General features: G+C 66.3%; 1 protein-coding gene across 1 annotated transcript; it reads left to right on the top strand.

Moving 5' to 3' along the window:
* Positions 1-2,906: 2,906 nt before the first annotated feature.
* On the top strand, positions 2,907-15,492 carry LOC123376802 (alkaline phosphatase-like). The gene is made up of 11 exons (XM_045029018.1): positions 2,907-3,107; positions 7,955-8,071; positions 9,853-9,968; positions 10,674-10,848; positions 11,060-11,232; positions 12,100-12,234; positions 12,485-12,554; positions 13,116-13,250; positions 14,032-14,223; positions 14,587-14,703; positions 15,019-15,492. Exons 1-11 carry the CDS (start codon positions 3,020-3,022, stop codon positions 15,303-15,305), a joined length of 1,605 nt encoding a protein of 534 aa, XP_044884953.1. The 5' UTR covers positions 2,907-3,019; the 3' UTR covers positions 15,306-15,492.
* Positions 15,493-16,178: the final 686 nt, after the last annotated feature.

Genomic DNA, 16,178 nt, shown 5'->3' with positions numbered 1-16,178 from the left:
AGCAGTGCAGTGTGGGATAGCAGTGGGAGGACTGCCTGCCATGGAACAGTTGATTTGCCCCCACATGAACCTTATCCCGGGATCACTCATTCTGGAGTAGAGTGATGCCACTTCCAAAGTGGATTAATACACGTGGGTTAAGATGCCAGGTACCCTGGGGAAAGGACACAAGACAGTTTATACCGAAAAGAACTAAAGTGATATAAGAAACCAACTTTCTAGTGTAGACAAGCCCTTAGACAGGCTGCCACGGTTCTGGGGCCCGGCCCGAGGCTGGGGGTGGTGCCTCCCAGGACCAGGTTCAGCACTCTGGATATAACCTCCTTAGCACCCCGGGCAACCAGTGTGGCTGATCCTTGCTCCAGCTCCGCGCAGAGTGAGCTGCCCCGGGGTGCTGCTCAGGCCACTCGGCAGCTCTGTCCTCAGGGCGCCCGATCCCCTGCTGAGGCAGGGTGGGAGAGCGGCCCAGATCTTCCCAGCATGCACCAATGCAGGTGGGCAGGATGGTGGGGGTGGCCGTGTAAACCCAGCTCCCTGATGCTAGTGGGGCAGCGTGGCTGCTCCTCGTGGCGTCTGCTGGAACCGAGTCCCTGAGAATGTGGCGCCCCGGCCGGACGTGGGGCAGGTCCTTGCAGGGGACTGCTCTGTGCTGGGGAATGCTGCTGAGTCTGAACGCAGCGGCCAGCAATGGCGTTGGCTGCCGTGACGCCGAGCAGGGTTCGGCTACCAGCCTAGAGCAGCGCACGCCACGGCCAGCCTCCTGCCAGCGAACTGGCGTTGGAGCCCCAAACCAGGCTTTACGTGTGGCTGGCCAGCGCCATGCAGGACTGTGCTGCCTGCTCCTCCGAGCTCCGCCTCACTCCTGTTCCGACGACCCTTGACGGCCACCCGGTGCAGCCCAGGCCCCGGAAGTACAGGAGGTTGGTGAGCGAACAGGCATGTGGACACGGCTCCTGTCCCAAGCAGCAGCATTTCTACTATACAGCTCAAGAGGCCAATGCACTGGGAGGGAGGCTCTGTGGTCCCTGCCCCCCTCCCCAGCGCTGATAGATGCACACGGGTCCGGCAGTGCTGCAGGGAATCGCTCCCACCCCCAGCTGGTGCTGCCTCTGTCCGTGGAGCCCGGGAGCTAGTGCTCGGTGACGAGCCAGAGACTCGAGGGAGGAGAGGATCTAAGAGCTTCGTGCCTGGAACCTGCCGTCCGTGCCCAGAGCTCCAAGCCTAGCGCTGCAATGGGGCGGGGAGCCTGTGTCCTGACCCGTGCAGAGAGCCCATCGGGAGCCCGGTGCTCTGCCCATCTCCCATTGATTGGCAGGTCGAGGGCCTTTCCTTCTGAGCCGGCTTCCCCTTCCCTCCCTAGGGACTTGCTCGGATTCAGCGGCAGAATGGCGCTGGGTACGTCTACACGGCGCTAAAACCCCCCGGCTGACTCAGGCTCCGGCTGTGGGGCTAAGCATTCCAGGGTTGGAGACCTGCCCCCATGCCAACGTCTCCGCTGCAATTTTAGAGCCCAGCCCGAGCTGAGCCAGCCGTGCCCATACTGGTGGGTCTGTCCTGCGCCTGCCTGTGGTGGCAGAGGAGCGGCCATGCGGGTGGCTGTCAGAGTATTTCCCGAGAGGGCCGAGCTCGGCTCCTTGCCCTGTCCTCGGCCGTGTTTTCAGCCCTGCTTTCCTGACTTTTCAAGGCCGTCTGTCTCTCCCTAGGGAAACGCAGCCAAGCCCGATTCTTCCAGCTCCCCGGCACTGCGAGCTCTACCTGAGCTCTGAATGGCAGCACCTTTGCCCTTGTCTGTCGCCTCCTGCTCCGGGCTCACCCGGGGCTGGGCCGATGGGGCTGGGAAATGCATGGAGGGAGGGAGCCGTCTGCACCACAGGGATCCATGAGACCAGTTGCCGAGGCGTGGCAGGACGTAAGAACGGCCACCCGGGGGCAGCCTCGTGGCCCGTCCAGCCCGTGGCCTGTCGTCCGACAGTGGCCGGTGCCGGGTGCTTCAGAGGGACTGAACAGAATGGGACAATTATCAAGTGATCCGTCCCCCGTTGTTCACTCCCAGCTTCCGGGAGTCAGAGGTTTAGGGACACCTGGAGCCTCCCTGACCATCTTGGCTAATAGCCATTGGACCTGCCCTCCATGAATGACCTAATTCCCGTCAGTGGCAGAGACAGGGCTAGAACCTAGACAGACCCCGCCAGGCCCATCCCTCCGATCGCTCTGGCTTGGCTTTGCCCGTGTCCACACTAAAGATCCATGTGGACGTCGCTTGGCCCATCACTGGGGTGGAGCGAGGGCACAGGCCCCAATGGCGCTGCTCCGCCGCTGGCTCAGGAGAGGATCCAGTCGCCAGTCAGACGGACGGGGGATTTCGGGACTGGAAGGAGCTGGGCAGGGTTGGAATTTGGGCAGTAACCGGGTCTGCGATTCACTCACAAGTTTCTTTTGTGACTGCAAAGCCGCCTCCTTCGTTTGCAAGTTAAATAGCTCAGCCCCCTTATCAGAGGGGCCAAACCTTTTACGGCTCCTCCCAAGGGGTCATTGATCCCCAGCCAGCGTGCTCAGAGGAGGCCTGGATCTCTCACCCTGCACCATCCTGCGGGGGGGGGGGGGGGCTCTGATCTCAGCGTGTTCAAATCCCAGCAATGGCTTTGCCCTCTCGATGGTGACACCGTGATCTCCAGGGTAAGGCGTGCGCCTGGGGGGTGGATAACAGGACGCTTGGCCGGGGTCTTTGCAATGGCCGGAGTGGGCAGCCATTAGCCGAGCAAGCGCTGGCCACTCTGCAGGGCGGAAGGGGGAGCAGAGCCCTCAGCCCAGCTCCCCGCTGCTGTCCCTGCCGGGATTTTGTTTCTTTGAATGTGATCAACGCTTCTTTCGCCCTCTGCTGCAGGACTTCACCACCCCGGCGCATTGGGCAATGTGCCAGCCGGTCCAAAGGTGAAAGGAGGCGTCTATAAAGAGACAGCTCCTTCTCCTTGAGAGAGACCGGCAGAGTTTGCGTAGGGATTCCCCCGGCAGCTGCAAAATGAGCTCGGTGCAACACCTGGCCACCACTGGCATCTGCGTCTACCTCTGCCTTGCCGTTGGCCTCGCCGCTGCGCCTGCGTCTTTAGGTGAGAAGCAAACTTTCTGCATGGCATGAAAGTCTGATTTGTACAGTGAGGGGCTTTTCCAGCTGGAAACCTCTGCTGCTTGGTCAGGCGGGAGGGTGTCTTGTCACACTGGCTAGAGGGCAATGATTGGGCAGTGAGACGTCCCTGACGCAGCCACCTAAAAGTAGGGGTGAGTTGAGCTACAGATCCGCTGTCCTGGCTGACCTTGGAAAGAGGGGGACGCTTCACCTTGGGAGAGGGGTTTGTCTTTTGGAGGGGGTGGGGGTCCGTGGGGCAGATTTGCTCTCCCTGTGCTAGTGCTGGGGGCACCCACTGCCAACACCTTGCTGTCCCGGTGCCAGGGGCGGCTCCAGGCCCCAGCACGCCGCGGGGGGCGCTCTGCCGGTCGCCGGGAGGGGCGGCAGGCGGCTCCGGGGGACCTCCCGCAGACGTACGTGTGGAGGGTCCGCTGGTCCCGCGGCTTCGGTGGAGCATCCGCAGGCACGTCTGCGGGAGGTCCACCGGAGCCGCGGGACCAGCGGAGCAGAGCGCCCCCCCATGGCTTGCTGCCGTGCTTGGGGCGGCGAAATGGCTAGAGCCGCCCCTGCCCGGTGCCTTGGTGAACGAGTGCCCGGACGCCAGCAGCAAAACCAGGACGGCAAGCCACAAACTGCTGCTGCTTCACCGAAATCCTCCTTGTAAAGACAGAATGATTTAGGGGCAGAGCTCGCTGAGGCCGGTGGTGCATGGGGGCAGTGCGTGGGCGGGTGGGGAATCCCTCACGTCCCAGAGCTTGGTGTAGTATCAGTAGAGTGACTGGTGAACAAAACAGAGACGTACAGAGAGGCTCAGCTTGACAAAGCCCTGGCTGGGATGATTTAGTTGGGGTCGGTCCTGCTTTGAGCAGGGGGCTGGACTAGAACCTCCCGAGGTCCCTTCCAGCCCTGAGATTCTGTGAGTCTATGAAGTTATCTGGCCATTCGATGGTGCTCCCCAGCACGCTGAGGGGTCTAGCTACAAATTCTTCCCTTCTTTGCCCTGCTGTGGTAGCCGGGTTGGTCCCAGGATGCAAGAGACAAGGTGGGGGAGGGAATCTCTTTTATTGACCTACCTTCTGCTGGGGGAAGGGACCAGCTTTCTTGCCCCGAGCTGAAGAAGTCGTCTGGGGAGCCTGAAAGCTGGTGCCTCCCCACCCCACCCTTGTAATTCTCTCCTTGGTAGAGACGGAGAAACCAAGGGGTTAGTCGAGTCCGACCATAGCGATTTGCTCCTTACGGAATCTAACAGGTCACCGGGGTTGTTCACAGCCATCGACAAGCAGCAGCTTCCTCGGCTGGTGGTGTGACACCCGCTGTCCTTTCCTGGAACATCCGTCACGCCTATGGACGTACGGGGCTTTCGTGGAGCGTGCCATGGGAGAGCCCGGCCCGGCCCTTGTCGGGTCCGGAGGCAGGCGAGACCCCTGTCTGTAGCAGCATGTAGCCATGCTGTTAAGATCGGGGTTTTGAATCACTTGGCTCGGGCCATGTTCGGAGGAGGGGGCTTTCCGGTAATGGGTCTCCACCGCCCCCCGCTCTCTGGAGCCTGCCCCCACCTTAGTCCAGCTCAAACGTCCCTGCGCCCTTCCACCCCCTTCTGGGGACAGGAATGATTGCACAACGCCAGCAGGGGGGACTGGACCCTGAGCCAGCACGGGGGACTGAGCCTGACTCTGAATTTGGCCCTGGGTCCCAGCAAGTCAAAGCCAGCCCTGGCGACCCCATTGAAATGGGGTCATGACCCACTTTGGGGTCCTGAACCGCAGTCTGAGAAGCTCTGTGCGTGGCGGGGCAGCCAGCCGGCGCGGCGCCGGGAATCCGCAGCAGCCAGGACGTGCTGGGGGGCGGGGGGGGTCTCTGTCTGTCTGTCTAGGTAGCTGCTGGGCTCCTGGCACCGTGGTGTCTGGGCACCTGTCCTGCGCTGAAGGCCTGTTGGGATGTGTCTGGGAGGGGCCGAACGGGGCTCCAGACTGTTCCCCCAAACAGCGCTATGGGCTGTGCTCCCCCATCCCGCCCGGCAGCTGCTCACACCCAGCGGTGGGGGGAGGGGGGCACTGGAGTGCAGGGCTGGCCATGGAGCGAGGCCTTGGGGCAGAGACTCCTGCCCTAGGACGGGGTTTAAAAAGCGCCTCAGAGAGCTGGGGGTGCAGGGCCCGTTGACAGCGAGTGAGACTGGGCCTAGTGACTAGGGCTCTGGACTGGGAGGCAGGAGACTCGACTCAGCCACTGGGCTGCCAGGTGACCTTGGGCAAGTCGCTGCCCCATTCTGTGCCTCAGTTTCCCCTTTGGACAGGGGCTCGTCCTTTGGGAATCATGCCCCTGGTCAGCGTCCCCACCTGGGTTGTAGGCCAGAGTGGGTGACAGGGTGACGGGGTCCGGCTGGGGGGTCAGTCCAGCCCCTCACGTGTAGCTGCTTTGCGGGGAGGTGAAGGCCCACCCCAGTGCAGCTCTCCCGCTGTCCTGGCACGGTGCCCACGGGGGGAGCTCTGTTCTCAGGTGATCACCCTGGTAGTACCGGGGTCCCCACGTCCCCTTGGAGGCTGCTATCTGTCGGTCGCTGAGGCGGGGGGGCCGGCGGGCAGCGGGTGTGGGCATGCGTCTGAGCTCTTGGAAGTGCTGAGCTCGGCGTGAGACAGGAGGCTGGTGGCTCCGGGTCTGGGAAGAGGGCGGGAGGACCTAGCGGGTCTTGTTTGACGAACCCAGAGCGAGGAGGGGTCGCTCTGCAGATCCCCTCCCACCCGCGTAGGTGAATCTCGTGAGGCTGTGGCACGCCCGGCAGCAGCCCGGATGGTACCTGCCCCTGTGGGTCAGCCATAGGCTGCTCTTGTGGGGGAAACTCACAAGTCCTGGGTGCTTATCATAACTGTCCAGGTGCCCAGTTCAGGCCTCCTGAGCTTTACCCTCACCGTGCTCGCCAGCAGGGGGCAGTGTGGAGACCACACCCGTCCCAGGCTCTGCAGGGAGAAGGCAGAGGGGTCCTCGCATTGCACCGGATGGGAGGCTCTTCCCGGCTGTGCCTCCGGAGCAGGGGCACGTACAGCCGGTGCGTGTCGGCCCAGCCCCCCAACCCCACCCCCTCGACCCTCCACTCCCTGGAAGCCGCTTACTCCAATGCGATTCTGCACCGCAGCAGCTTTTCTCTTCCGGCCCAGTGCATAAGTGTCTCATTCATCACTGGCTGAATGATCCAGCGGCCGCCGGGAGACACAGGTCGTGTGGCCGGCATCCGTCTGCGTCACGCTCCAATTTGTCTTTCCCGCGGCAGCCGGGCTGCTGAAATGCTGCAGGGACGGGCTCTGTGGAATTGAAAACCCGGGGCTGGGGAACGGCGCCTGCCCCGTCTCACTCGCACCTCCCTGACAGGAGGGGAGTTGCCAAGGCAGATTATTTAAGGCTCTCGGGAGACGCTGGGCCAGATTCTCCACTGGTGTAAACTGGCTTGGCTCCAGGAGGTGTGTGACAGTTGACATCAGCCAGGAATTTGGCCCAGTGAAAAGCCCTGAATTAGGGGGGGAAAAGAGACAGACAGTTTATGTAGGGCCTAGACAAAATCAAAACCGTGGGCTCTCTGGCTCCCCCTGCAGGCTGTGCTGATTAACGCAACTGCCTGTGCTGGTGCAGAAGGAGGGGATTGTCCGTTGTTGAACTGAGAGGGAGCAGTGGATCGCGCTGGCACTTGGGCCTCATCTAGAGGCGGAGACGAGGGGCCTCATGGCGAGGGGGTTGGGGCGTAATCCCCCCCTCGCACTGGGGGAGCCTGGCCCCTCGGCTGAGCCCAGCGTGGTGGAAAACGGCGCCGGAGGCTGGCCTGATCAAAGCCCTGCTGGCAGCGTTTGCTCTTAAAATCCTGCCCCTTCTGTGGGTCATGCCACCCGCGGGGCAGCCCCAAATGGGGAGGAAGCACCGAATTCCCAGCCCCACTCTGGGCGATTCCGAGCATCAAGGGGGGCAGCATTTGAGGAAACCCAGCACAGCTCGTGCTCTGGGGGGCGCTGTTTGGCCTGTGTTACCCTGATTCTTTAATGGCACAAGGAGCCCTGGGTGGGGCTGGAAGATGCAGGATCTGGGTTTTTCCCTGCGTTCCAGCTCCCAGGAGGTACAAACACCACAGGGGACCGGATCTCTCATCATTTCAGCGCCATGGACGACGCCCTGCACCCAAATCTCATGCAAAACCCCAGTGAACTTGTGTGCCTGGGCACAGCTGCGCCCTCTGCTGGATGGAACCAGAACGGCTCAGTTGTGTGACATAGACCCCATACTGCAAGCAGCTCAGGTTGATTCTCCGCTGGCCTGAGCTGTGGGAGCTGTCTCCCCCAGAAAGGTGCAAGTGGCCCTGGTGTGAAGCAGGGTGACAGTGCTGGGTGGGCTGTGCTGATGATCCAGACCCTGAGCGAGGGATTCCCGGGGCTCGATTTGCTGTGGGAGGCGGCTGCGGGCACAGGGCCTGTCTCCAGCGGGTGCCGGGTTAGCTGCCAGGAGCAGGGCTGTGCTGGAGGGGAAGAGGGCTGCTTCCCAGCAGCCAGACGCCAGCTTAGCAGGATCAGTGGCTAAAGTCCTCATCCGTCTCGGGAAGATCTGGAGCTGTCTGTCCTGGCACAAGGGTCCTGGGGGACGTTGCCCGGACTCTCACCCCCACGGGAAGGCCCGCCCCGTTCCAAAGCAGGCTGGGTCGGTCACGCTGGCTGCCATCCGTGCTCCCAGCCCGGAGGGGGCGTATCGTGGCTTAGCTCAGCAGGGTGATGTGGCTGGTGCCCGCTCTCCTGCAGCTCACCCGCCCCCTGCTCTGGGTAGGAGGGCCCTGACCCCCGTGCCCCCGCTGCCTTTCAGAGGAGGAGAAGGCCCCTGCCTACTGGAACGAGAGAGCCAGGAGGACGCTGGAGTCGGCGCTGACCCTGGCACCCGTGACCCGCCGTGCCAAGAACATCATTCTCTTCCTGGGTGACGGTGAGTGCAGTGCCCACCTGCTGGCACAGGGTCCTGGCACAGCCGCGGCGCCTGCATGGGGCTCCCTTTATCCCACTTCTAATCTGCCTTTGCCCACCAAGTCTAGCCTGGTGCCCCCCGGGGCCGGGTACTGGCCACCCCCAGCCAAGGGGCTGCACAGGCAGCTCGGCCAGGGGAGCCCAGAGCTCCCTGAGGGTTTCCAGCCACCCGCCGGCCCTTGCAGAGCTTTGTTTGCAGCACTGGCCATGGGGCAGTGTTGCCAGCAGGGCGCAGGTGCCCGGGTGGTGGAGTCCCAGGGCCTGGCACAGGCGGCGTCCTGGGCCAAATGCTCCAAGCTCAGCCCGGTCGCTCTTCCCTGCCGCTGGCAGTGGAGGGAGCAGCAATTGTGGCTTCTCTGCCCTGAGATGGCAGCAAGGCCTGGCTGGGAGGGTTCCTCTCCCCATGGCGCATCCGGCCCGGGGCCCCACCCTGTGCCTCAGTGTCCCCAGCAGCGGCCTGGGCATAGCGCTGCCCCGGACTGTGGCTGAAGGTCGCCGGGCGTGGGCGTGGCCGGCTGTTTGGAGGGGCTGGGTGCCTGCCATGGCCCCGTGGGTCTCCCTGGGGGGGCAGTGACCTGGCACGGGGCAGAATCCTGCCAACTCTGGGAGAGCCTGGAGTGAGGGATGGGGGGGGGCTGCTCTGGTCCTAGCCCCTCAGGGACCTCCACCATCACAGCTGTAGGACCCCCCCCAGCTGTCTTCTTTCCTCCTCCTCCTCCTCCCCACAAACCAGGCTCTGCAGCGACTTCAAAGGGCTCTGCCCTCCCCCACCCTGCTTCAGTGCCACTGTGCCCGCCCCTCCCCCCTTTAGCCCCGCCCTGCTCTGCCCTCGTCTGCCCCCTCCCTGGGTGCTGCTTGATGCTCCGCAGCCGCCCGGGTTCTGGCAGCTCCCTGGCTCTGTGGCTCAAGCCGGCATTTCTGCAACGCGAGCCCTGGCTGCAGCAGGGGAGGGGGCTGAGCCTGGCTAATGTGGCCGGGGAAGCTCGTAACTCCAGGCGGGGGCGGCGAGTCGCTCCGGGGCGCGGGGTCGTCCCAACCTTGGCCCCGTCCCGCCGGAGCCACCTGTGCCAGGGCCAAAGCTAAAATTCCTCTCCTAACCACGGCCCGTCCCTGTGCGCTGGCCGGCCAGGTCCGGCTTGCTGGCAACACTGAGCCCGCTGCAGCCCCGGGGCAGGCTCAGCGCCCCATGGCACGGGTGGGGAAACTGAGGCACCGAGGGGGGAGTCAGCTAGCAGAGCTGGGAAGAGAATTGAGGCACTTCAGACCCTGGGCCGCATGGGCCCCGGGTTACGGCAGAGTCTGGGAGAGCTGGTAGCTGTGCAAGGCCTTTGCACGGTTCTGAGTCCATCCAGCAGGGGGTGCCAGGGCCAGCGTGGGATCAGGATCCTCAGCCCCGGCCGCGCAGGGTCAGGGCTGCCTGGGCAGGGGCTGTGCCAGGGGAGTGTGGGGGCTCTGCCTGGCAGCCCTCAGCCTGCACCGAGAGCGCCGCTCCGGGCCCCGGGCTGGCATGGCCGGGTGCCCACTGGCCCCGTGACCTGCCCAGAGGAGAGGGATCTTCGCACGGGGATGGGGTCTGCCGGGCATCTCCCCCCGGCTTCCACTAGGGCTCCCGCCAGCCCCAGAACCGATCCAAGAGGCAGCTCAGCGGCGCCCCCCGCTGGCCGATCCAGGAGCGGCAGGGACTGGCTCCGGGCTGCGCCCCTGTCAGCCCCCGAGGCTGCGGTGCTAATGCTGGGCTTGCAGGCATGGGGATCTCCACCGTCTCCGCCGCTCGGATCTACAAGGGGCAGCTGGAGGGAGGGCCCGGTGAGGACAGCCGGCTGGCCATGGAGACCTTCCCCTACGTCGCCCTCGCCAAGGTGAGCGCCCCGCCCCGGGGGGGACGGGGAAGAGAGCAGAGGACTCTGGACTGGCCCTCAGCAGAGCCCTGGGGCGGCTCTGAACGAGCCTCGGGATCAGGCCAGGCCCAGCCCTCTGCCCCCTGGGCTCACAGCTCCGCTCCAGGGGCCCGGGGCCCCCCACCCCCGCTCTGGGAGCCGGCCCATCAGCAAGGGGCAAGTCGCCACGCGGCCCACACCCCGCCAGGGGTCGGCGCTCCCTGCCCTGGGCAGCGGGTGCGAGGTGTGGTGCCCCAGCGTGGGCCAGGGAGGGAGGCTCTAGGCAAGTGGGGGTACAGATGAGAGCAGAGCCGGGGGTCGGCAGGGCTGGGGCGAGGGGGGGAGTTGGCCTGTGATGCGGTGAGAGCCGGGAGGGGGAGATGACTTTGGACCCAGACTGCGGGGGTGGAGCTGGCCTGGGGTCACCCCCACGTACTGTGCCCTGCACCCACAGGCTGGGTTCCCCTGCGGGTGGGAGCTCGCAGATGGGCCGTGGGCCTCCCCCCCACCCCACTGGGGCTCTGCGTAGCTGCTAGAAGGAGCCCTGCGGGGGTGGGAGGGTCCCAAATCCCCTGGGCATCTGGCTCCACTGTTCAGTCCTCCCACCGGGTGAGACGCCCCCAGCTGCCCGGGAACGCTCCCGGGGCACGGCCCAGCTCCTGTTCCCGGCCCCTTGCTGCCTTGCAGACATACAACGTGGACCGGCAGGTGCCCGACAGCGCTGGCACCGGCACCGCCTACCTGTGCGGGGTGAAGGCCAACGCCAAAACCCTGGGGGTGAGCGCCGCCGCCGTCTACGGCAAATGCAACACCACGTGGGGCAACGAGGTCCACTCCATCCTGCACCGGGCCAAGCAGTCGGGTAAGAGAGCACCGGGGAGCCACCCTGCCAGCACGGGGAGTGCCGCCCTCCCTGTCTGTGCCCCCTCTCCCCTAGCCATCGGCATGACAGAGCCAGGACTCCTGGCCCTCCCCGCTGGCACCAGCCTGGGCACTGATCACCCCCTTCTGCTGCGTGCGGAGGCTGCCCGGCAGAGACCGGCAGTAACCCGCCCTCTCCTCTGGTGTGGCAGGCAAGTCGGTGGGCATCGTGACGACCACCCGCGTGCAGCACGCCTCGCCGGGCGCGTCCTACGCCCACGTGGTCAACCGGGAGTGGTACAGCGACGCCGACCTGCCCAAGGAGGCCGCCAGGCAGGGCTGCAAAGACATCGCGTACCAGCTGGTGCACAACACAGACATCAACGTGAGCCGCCGGGGGCCAGGGGCCGTGGTGTTGGGAGGCAAGGGGCCCGGGGCATGGAGCGGGCACCTCCCGGACCTGCAAGGCCAGCTGGGGCCCAGCCCCCAGCAAACCACTTGGGGCAGGGGCCACCTGCCACGTGGCTGGGGGTAGGGGAGAGACCTCTCCAGTGAGCCCAGATCTTGTGGCATCCCTGTGACCTCCCGGCATCCCTGTGATCTCCTGGCACACCGCGGTGTCTGACCCTGCCCAGCTGGGCTGATCTGCTCCCGGGCGCTGAGCTCACAGCCCCGCCGTATACCCAGCAGGCCATGACGGTTCAGCCTTCGCTTCTGGCTGGGGCATTGTGGGGAGGGAGCAGGGGGCAGAGATGGCTCCTTCCCTGGGGTCCGTGGGGCAGGTGTCACACACGGGGGGGCTCATGGGGGATTCCCCCCGCAGGGATGCTCCATGCCAGCTGCCCCGTCCCCTGCTGCAGCCGGGTGTGTTCATCCAAAGAGACAATATTTGCTCTTCTGGCTGCCCCCGAGCTCCCCCGCCCCGGCAGGACTCTGCCCCCTTCCCCAGAGCCCTGCCCCCCGGAGGAGGGGATGCAGTTATGGGGCCCTGCTTTCCTGCTGTGGTGCCTGTATCCCAGCCAGTGGTTTGTCATGACAGCCTGGATGGGGCTTCCCTGCCCCATGGGTCCGTGCACTCCCCATGTCGGCCAGAGGGGCGCTGCCATGGTGCAGCTGGCTCCCGGCCACGACTCTGGTCCCCCATGCAGGGGGCTGAGCGCTGGCTCTGCCTGGCCTGGGGGGGTGTTGGGGGGCGCTGGGCTCCGCTGCTGCTGACAGCTGGGCTCCTCCTCCCCCCCGCCCCCGTCTGCAGGTGATTCTGGGCGGTGGGAGGATGTACATGACTCCCCGGAAGACCCCGGACCCCGAGTACCCGACGGACCCAAAGCAGAGCGGGACGAGGAAGGATGGACTCGACCTGGTTGAGAAGTGGCTCAGTGCCAAGGAGGTACCAGCTCTGCCCACGCCCCCAAGCAGAGGGGCAGGGATGGGGGGTGCAGCGACCCGTGAGGGGCCAGCCCAGGGGCGGCTCCGTTGCTCGGGAGTGGCCCCGAACGCACCCGGCTGGATCTCCTATGGGACAGTCACACGCCGTGTGCACCCCTGGGCATGCTGGGCGGGCGTGGGTGTGCCCCTGACACGCTCCGGGGGGGGCGCCCCGCGGGCGGCTGCCTGAGCCGTGTCTGTTCTGCTGGCAGGGGGCGCGGTACGTCTGGAACAAGGAAGGCCTGGACGCCGTGGATGAGAACTCCACTGACTACCTCCTGGGTAAGGTGCCAGCCGGGCCGGGCCTGCCTGTGCCCCTTGGTTGGCCGCGGCGGGAAGTGCCGCCCCCTCGCTGCCCGTGCGGTGCCGTTAGCCGGGCTGGTCCGTACAGGGCACCCGGGGCTCGGTCCCCCACCGCAGGGAGCTCCCTGGCCCGAGCGGCAGCCCCGCCGCGGGCAGGAGGGGGCTGGCGTCCGAGGTCCATTGGGGACCATCTCATGTAAATTCGCTGCATTCGGGGATCCGCTCTGCCTCTGCGTGGGGCTGGGCCTCAGAGCCGCATGCACCCCACTGCTGCCCCAGGGCACAGAGCGTGCCAGCCCCTTGGTACTGCCAGCCCCGGCCAGGCTGGGATACCGGAGAGAGAACGAGCCTGTAGCCCTGAGCGCCCCCAGACGGGCAGGGGGCCGGGCTGGTCACAGCTGAGCCAGGGGCTGGGTGGGTGTCAGGCTCGGGTGAATAGGATCCTTCTCCCAGGGCCAGCCCCCAGCAGCCCCAGTAGCAGACAGGCCGGGTCCCCGGGCAGCACCCCGAGGCCCTGACGCTGGCGGCTCATCCCGGCAGGTCTCTTTGAGCCCAAGGACATGAAGTACGAGCTGAACCGCGACGCCAGCACGGACCCCTCCATCGTGGAGATGACGGAGAAAGCCGTCCGCATCCTGCGCAGGAATCCCCGCGGCTTCTTCCTCTTCGTGGAAGATGAGTCGCCCCGTGGAGCTGGCCCTGCCCCTCCCGCCGGACGAGAGCGCGGGGTCCCCCCCCGGCCCAGCCCCTCCCGCCGGATGAGAACGCGGGGTCCCCCCCCGGCCCAGCCCCTCCCGCCGGACGAGAACGCGGGGTCCCCCCCCGGCCCAGCCCCTCCCGCCGGACGAGAGCGCGGGGTCCCCCCCCGGCCCAGCCCCTCCCGCCGGACGAGAACGCGGGGTCCCCCCCCGGCCCAGCCCCTCCCGCCGGATGAGAACGCGGGGTCCCCCCGGCCCAGCAGGAGGGAGTGGCACGGCCCTGGCGAGCGTTTTGCCGAGGGGTGGGGGTGTCGGCAGCGCCGGGGGCGAGTTACGGGCCGGCCCGGGATTAGGGTTGGCAACTTTCTGATTGCAGAAAACCCAACAGCCCTGCCCCGCCCCTTCCCCAAAGCCCCGCCCCTTCCCCCGAGGTCCCCGCCCCACCCACTCCATCCCCCCTGCGTCGCTCGCTGTCCCCCCCGCCGTCGCTCGCTAGCTCATTTTCACCGGGCGGGGGCGGGGTTGGGATGCGGGAGGGGTGGAGGCTCCGGGGCGGGGCCAGAAATGAGGGGTTCAGGGTGTGGGGGGTGAGGGCTCGAAAACCGGACACCGGACACCCGACCCGCGACGCCAGGCGCCAAGCCATGACGTCTGCCCCAGGGGTAGACGCCAGCCCGGTGCCCAGGCAGGGGGCTGGAGCGGGGCTGGGGTTTCCCTGGGGGGGCGTGACGGCCTCTCGCTCTCTCCCCCTTCTGCACGCGGCAGGATCGACCACGGGCACCACAGCAGCAGAGCCAAGCAGGCGCTGAGTGAGGCCGTCCTGCTGGACCGGGCTGTGGCCCGCGCCGCCGAGCTCACCGACGCCGCGGAGACCCTCACCGTGGTCACGGCCGACCACTCGCACGTCTTCAGCTTCGGCGGCAGCACGCCGCGCGGCAACAGCATCTTCGGTGAGCGGGGGGGCGGGGAGACCCTCTCTGAGACTCCGTACTCGTAGGTGGCAGGGCAGGTACCCTCCCCCAGCTCTGCCGGTGCCCCTCACTCTCCACCCGCAGCCCCCTCCCCCCCAGCTCTGCCGGTGCCCCTCACTCCCGACCCGCAGCCCCCTGCTGTCTCAGGCCTGGTGTCTCTAAGCCTCAACCCCCCACCTACAGTTGCTAGCTCCCTTGGGACCTGCCATGGGCTCTGCTGCAGGCACTGAGCTGTGGGTGCCGCCCTGGGCATCCCATTATGGCCATGGCACGTCCAGCGCCCAGCCAGGAGGGGGTTGTGCCAGCCGAGGGTCTGCTGACGTCTCCCCGTGTGCGTGACAGGCCTGGCACCCAAGAAGGCCGAGGACCGGCGGCCGTACACCAGCATATTGTACGGGAACGGGCCGGGCTACGCCATCGCCAACGGGAGCCGGCCGGACGTGAGCAGCCTGCCCATCGGTAAGAGCCGCCGCCCGCCCCCGTTGGGCCCAGAGTCCGCCTGCCGCCAGGGTGCCCGGCCCCTTGCTCAGGGAGGTGTGTGCCAGCCCGAGGCACCAGGGAGGGGGCGCGGAGGGTCACTTCATCCCATGCAGCTGAAGAGGAGAGCCGGCGGAGGGGCGGGGGGGGTCACTGCACCGGGCTTGCCTCAGTCATGCCTGAGCCCACCAGCCCCCCCACCAGCTCAGGGTCTGGGGAGGCATCGGGAGCTGCCGGGAGAGGGTCTCGTGACTCACGACCCCTCTGTCTGTCTGGCTCCCCACGTCGCCCGGGCAGAGGACAAGGATTACCGGCAGCAGGCGGCCGTGCCCCTGGACACCGAGACCCACGCCGGCGAGGACGTGGCTGTCATGGCCAAGGGGCCCATGGCCCACCTCTTCCACGGGGTGCAGGAGCAGAACTACGTCGCCCACGTCCTGGCCTACGCCGCCTGCCTGGAGCCCTACCACGTGGGCCCCGAGTGCCCGGCCCCGAGCAGCAGGTCAGGCAGCCCGGGCCTCGTCCACCCCCCCAGCCTCCTGGTCTTCGCACTCGGGGCAGCCTCCCTCCTGCTGAGGATGTGACAGCGGACGTTGATCTCGGCCAGGCCTGGGGGACCCCCCCCTGCCCTCTGCCAGCAGAGCAGCCAGCGCCCCCCAGGCTGCAGGGCTGGGCCGGCCCCGGTACCACACGAGAGAGACGCTCTCGCTTGCCCGTGTATATAATTTTGTAACCGTCTCCTGCCCTCCCAGCCCCCCGGAAATAAAATCTGCCGCCGTTTTGTTATTACCCATGTCTCTTACTTTGCCGGATGGTTCCCCCAACCCTGAAATGTCAGAAGGCTCCTGACGGGAGCCACTAGCTCCGGGTACGTCTGTGTCAGGCACTGCAAGGCTCACAGCATCCTGGCTGTGGTGCCACAATGCTCCCGGCACCGGCTCCCCCACGGCACAACAGCTGAGGGGCGTAGAGATGCCGGGTGTCCAGTTTTCGACCGGAACGTCCAGTCGAAAAGGGGAACCGGCAGCGTCCGGTCAGCACGGCTGCCTGGGCAGCTAAAAGTCCGGTTGGCAACAGCGGGGCTGGCAGGGCTCCGCCCACATAGTTCCCGGGAAGCGGCAGCATGTCCCGCCGGCTCCTTGGCGGTGGGATGGCCAGAGGGGCTCTGCGTGCTGCTGCCGCCTGCAGGCGCTGCCCCGAGCACCGGCTCCGCAGCTCCCATAGGCCAGGAACAGGGTAACCTGTCTGCCCCCCCTCACCCTGCTGTACCTCAATTTCCTCACCACGGCCCCTCGCTCCAGGGATTGACCCCTGCCATCCCCGGATTGGGTGGGTGGGCAGGCTCTGCATCACCTCCTCCCAGCCCAGCTCAGCAGGCAGCCGGTGAATCCTGGGGGATGGGAAATCGAGCGATGGGGCAGGGGTGGAGAGCGAGTGATGGGGTGGGGGGACATAGG

The sequence above is a fragment of the Mauremys mutica genome, chromosome 9, assembly GCF_020497125.1.
Source record: "Mauremys mutica isolate MM-2020 ecotype Southern chromosome 9, ASM2049712v1, whole genome shotgun sequence".
Classification (NCBI taxonomy): domain Eukaryota; kingdom Metazoa; phylum Chordata; order Testudines; family Geoemydidae; genus Mauremys; species Mauremys mutica.
The sequence above is the reverse complement of the archived record's forward strand: the minus strand, read 5'-3'. Positions and strand labels throughout refer to the sequence as shown.

Excerpts from the sequence above, each read along its gene's own strand:
- LOC123376802 (XM_045029018.1), top strand. The coding sequence starts at position 3,020 with ATGAGCTCGGTGCAACACCTGGCCACCACTGGCATCTGCGTCTACCTC. Across the intron at positions 10,849-11,059 it reads GCACCGGGCCAAGCAGTCGG|GCAAGTCGGTGGGCATCGTG; the intron begins GTAAGAGAGCAC and ends CTGGTGTGGCAG. Across the intron at positions 14,224-14,586 it reads GCGCGGCAACAGCATCTTCG|GCCTGGCACCCAAGAAGGCC; the intron begins GTGAGCGGGGGG and ends TGTGCGTGACAG.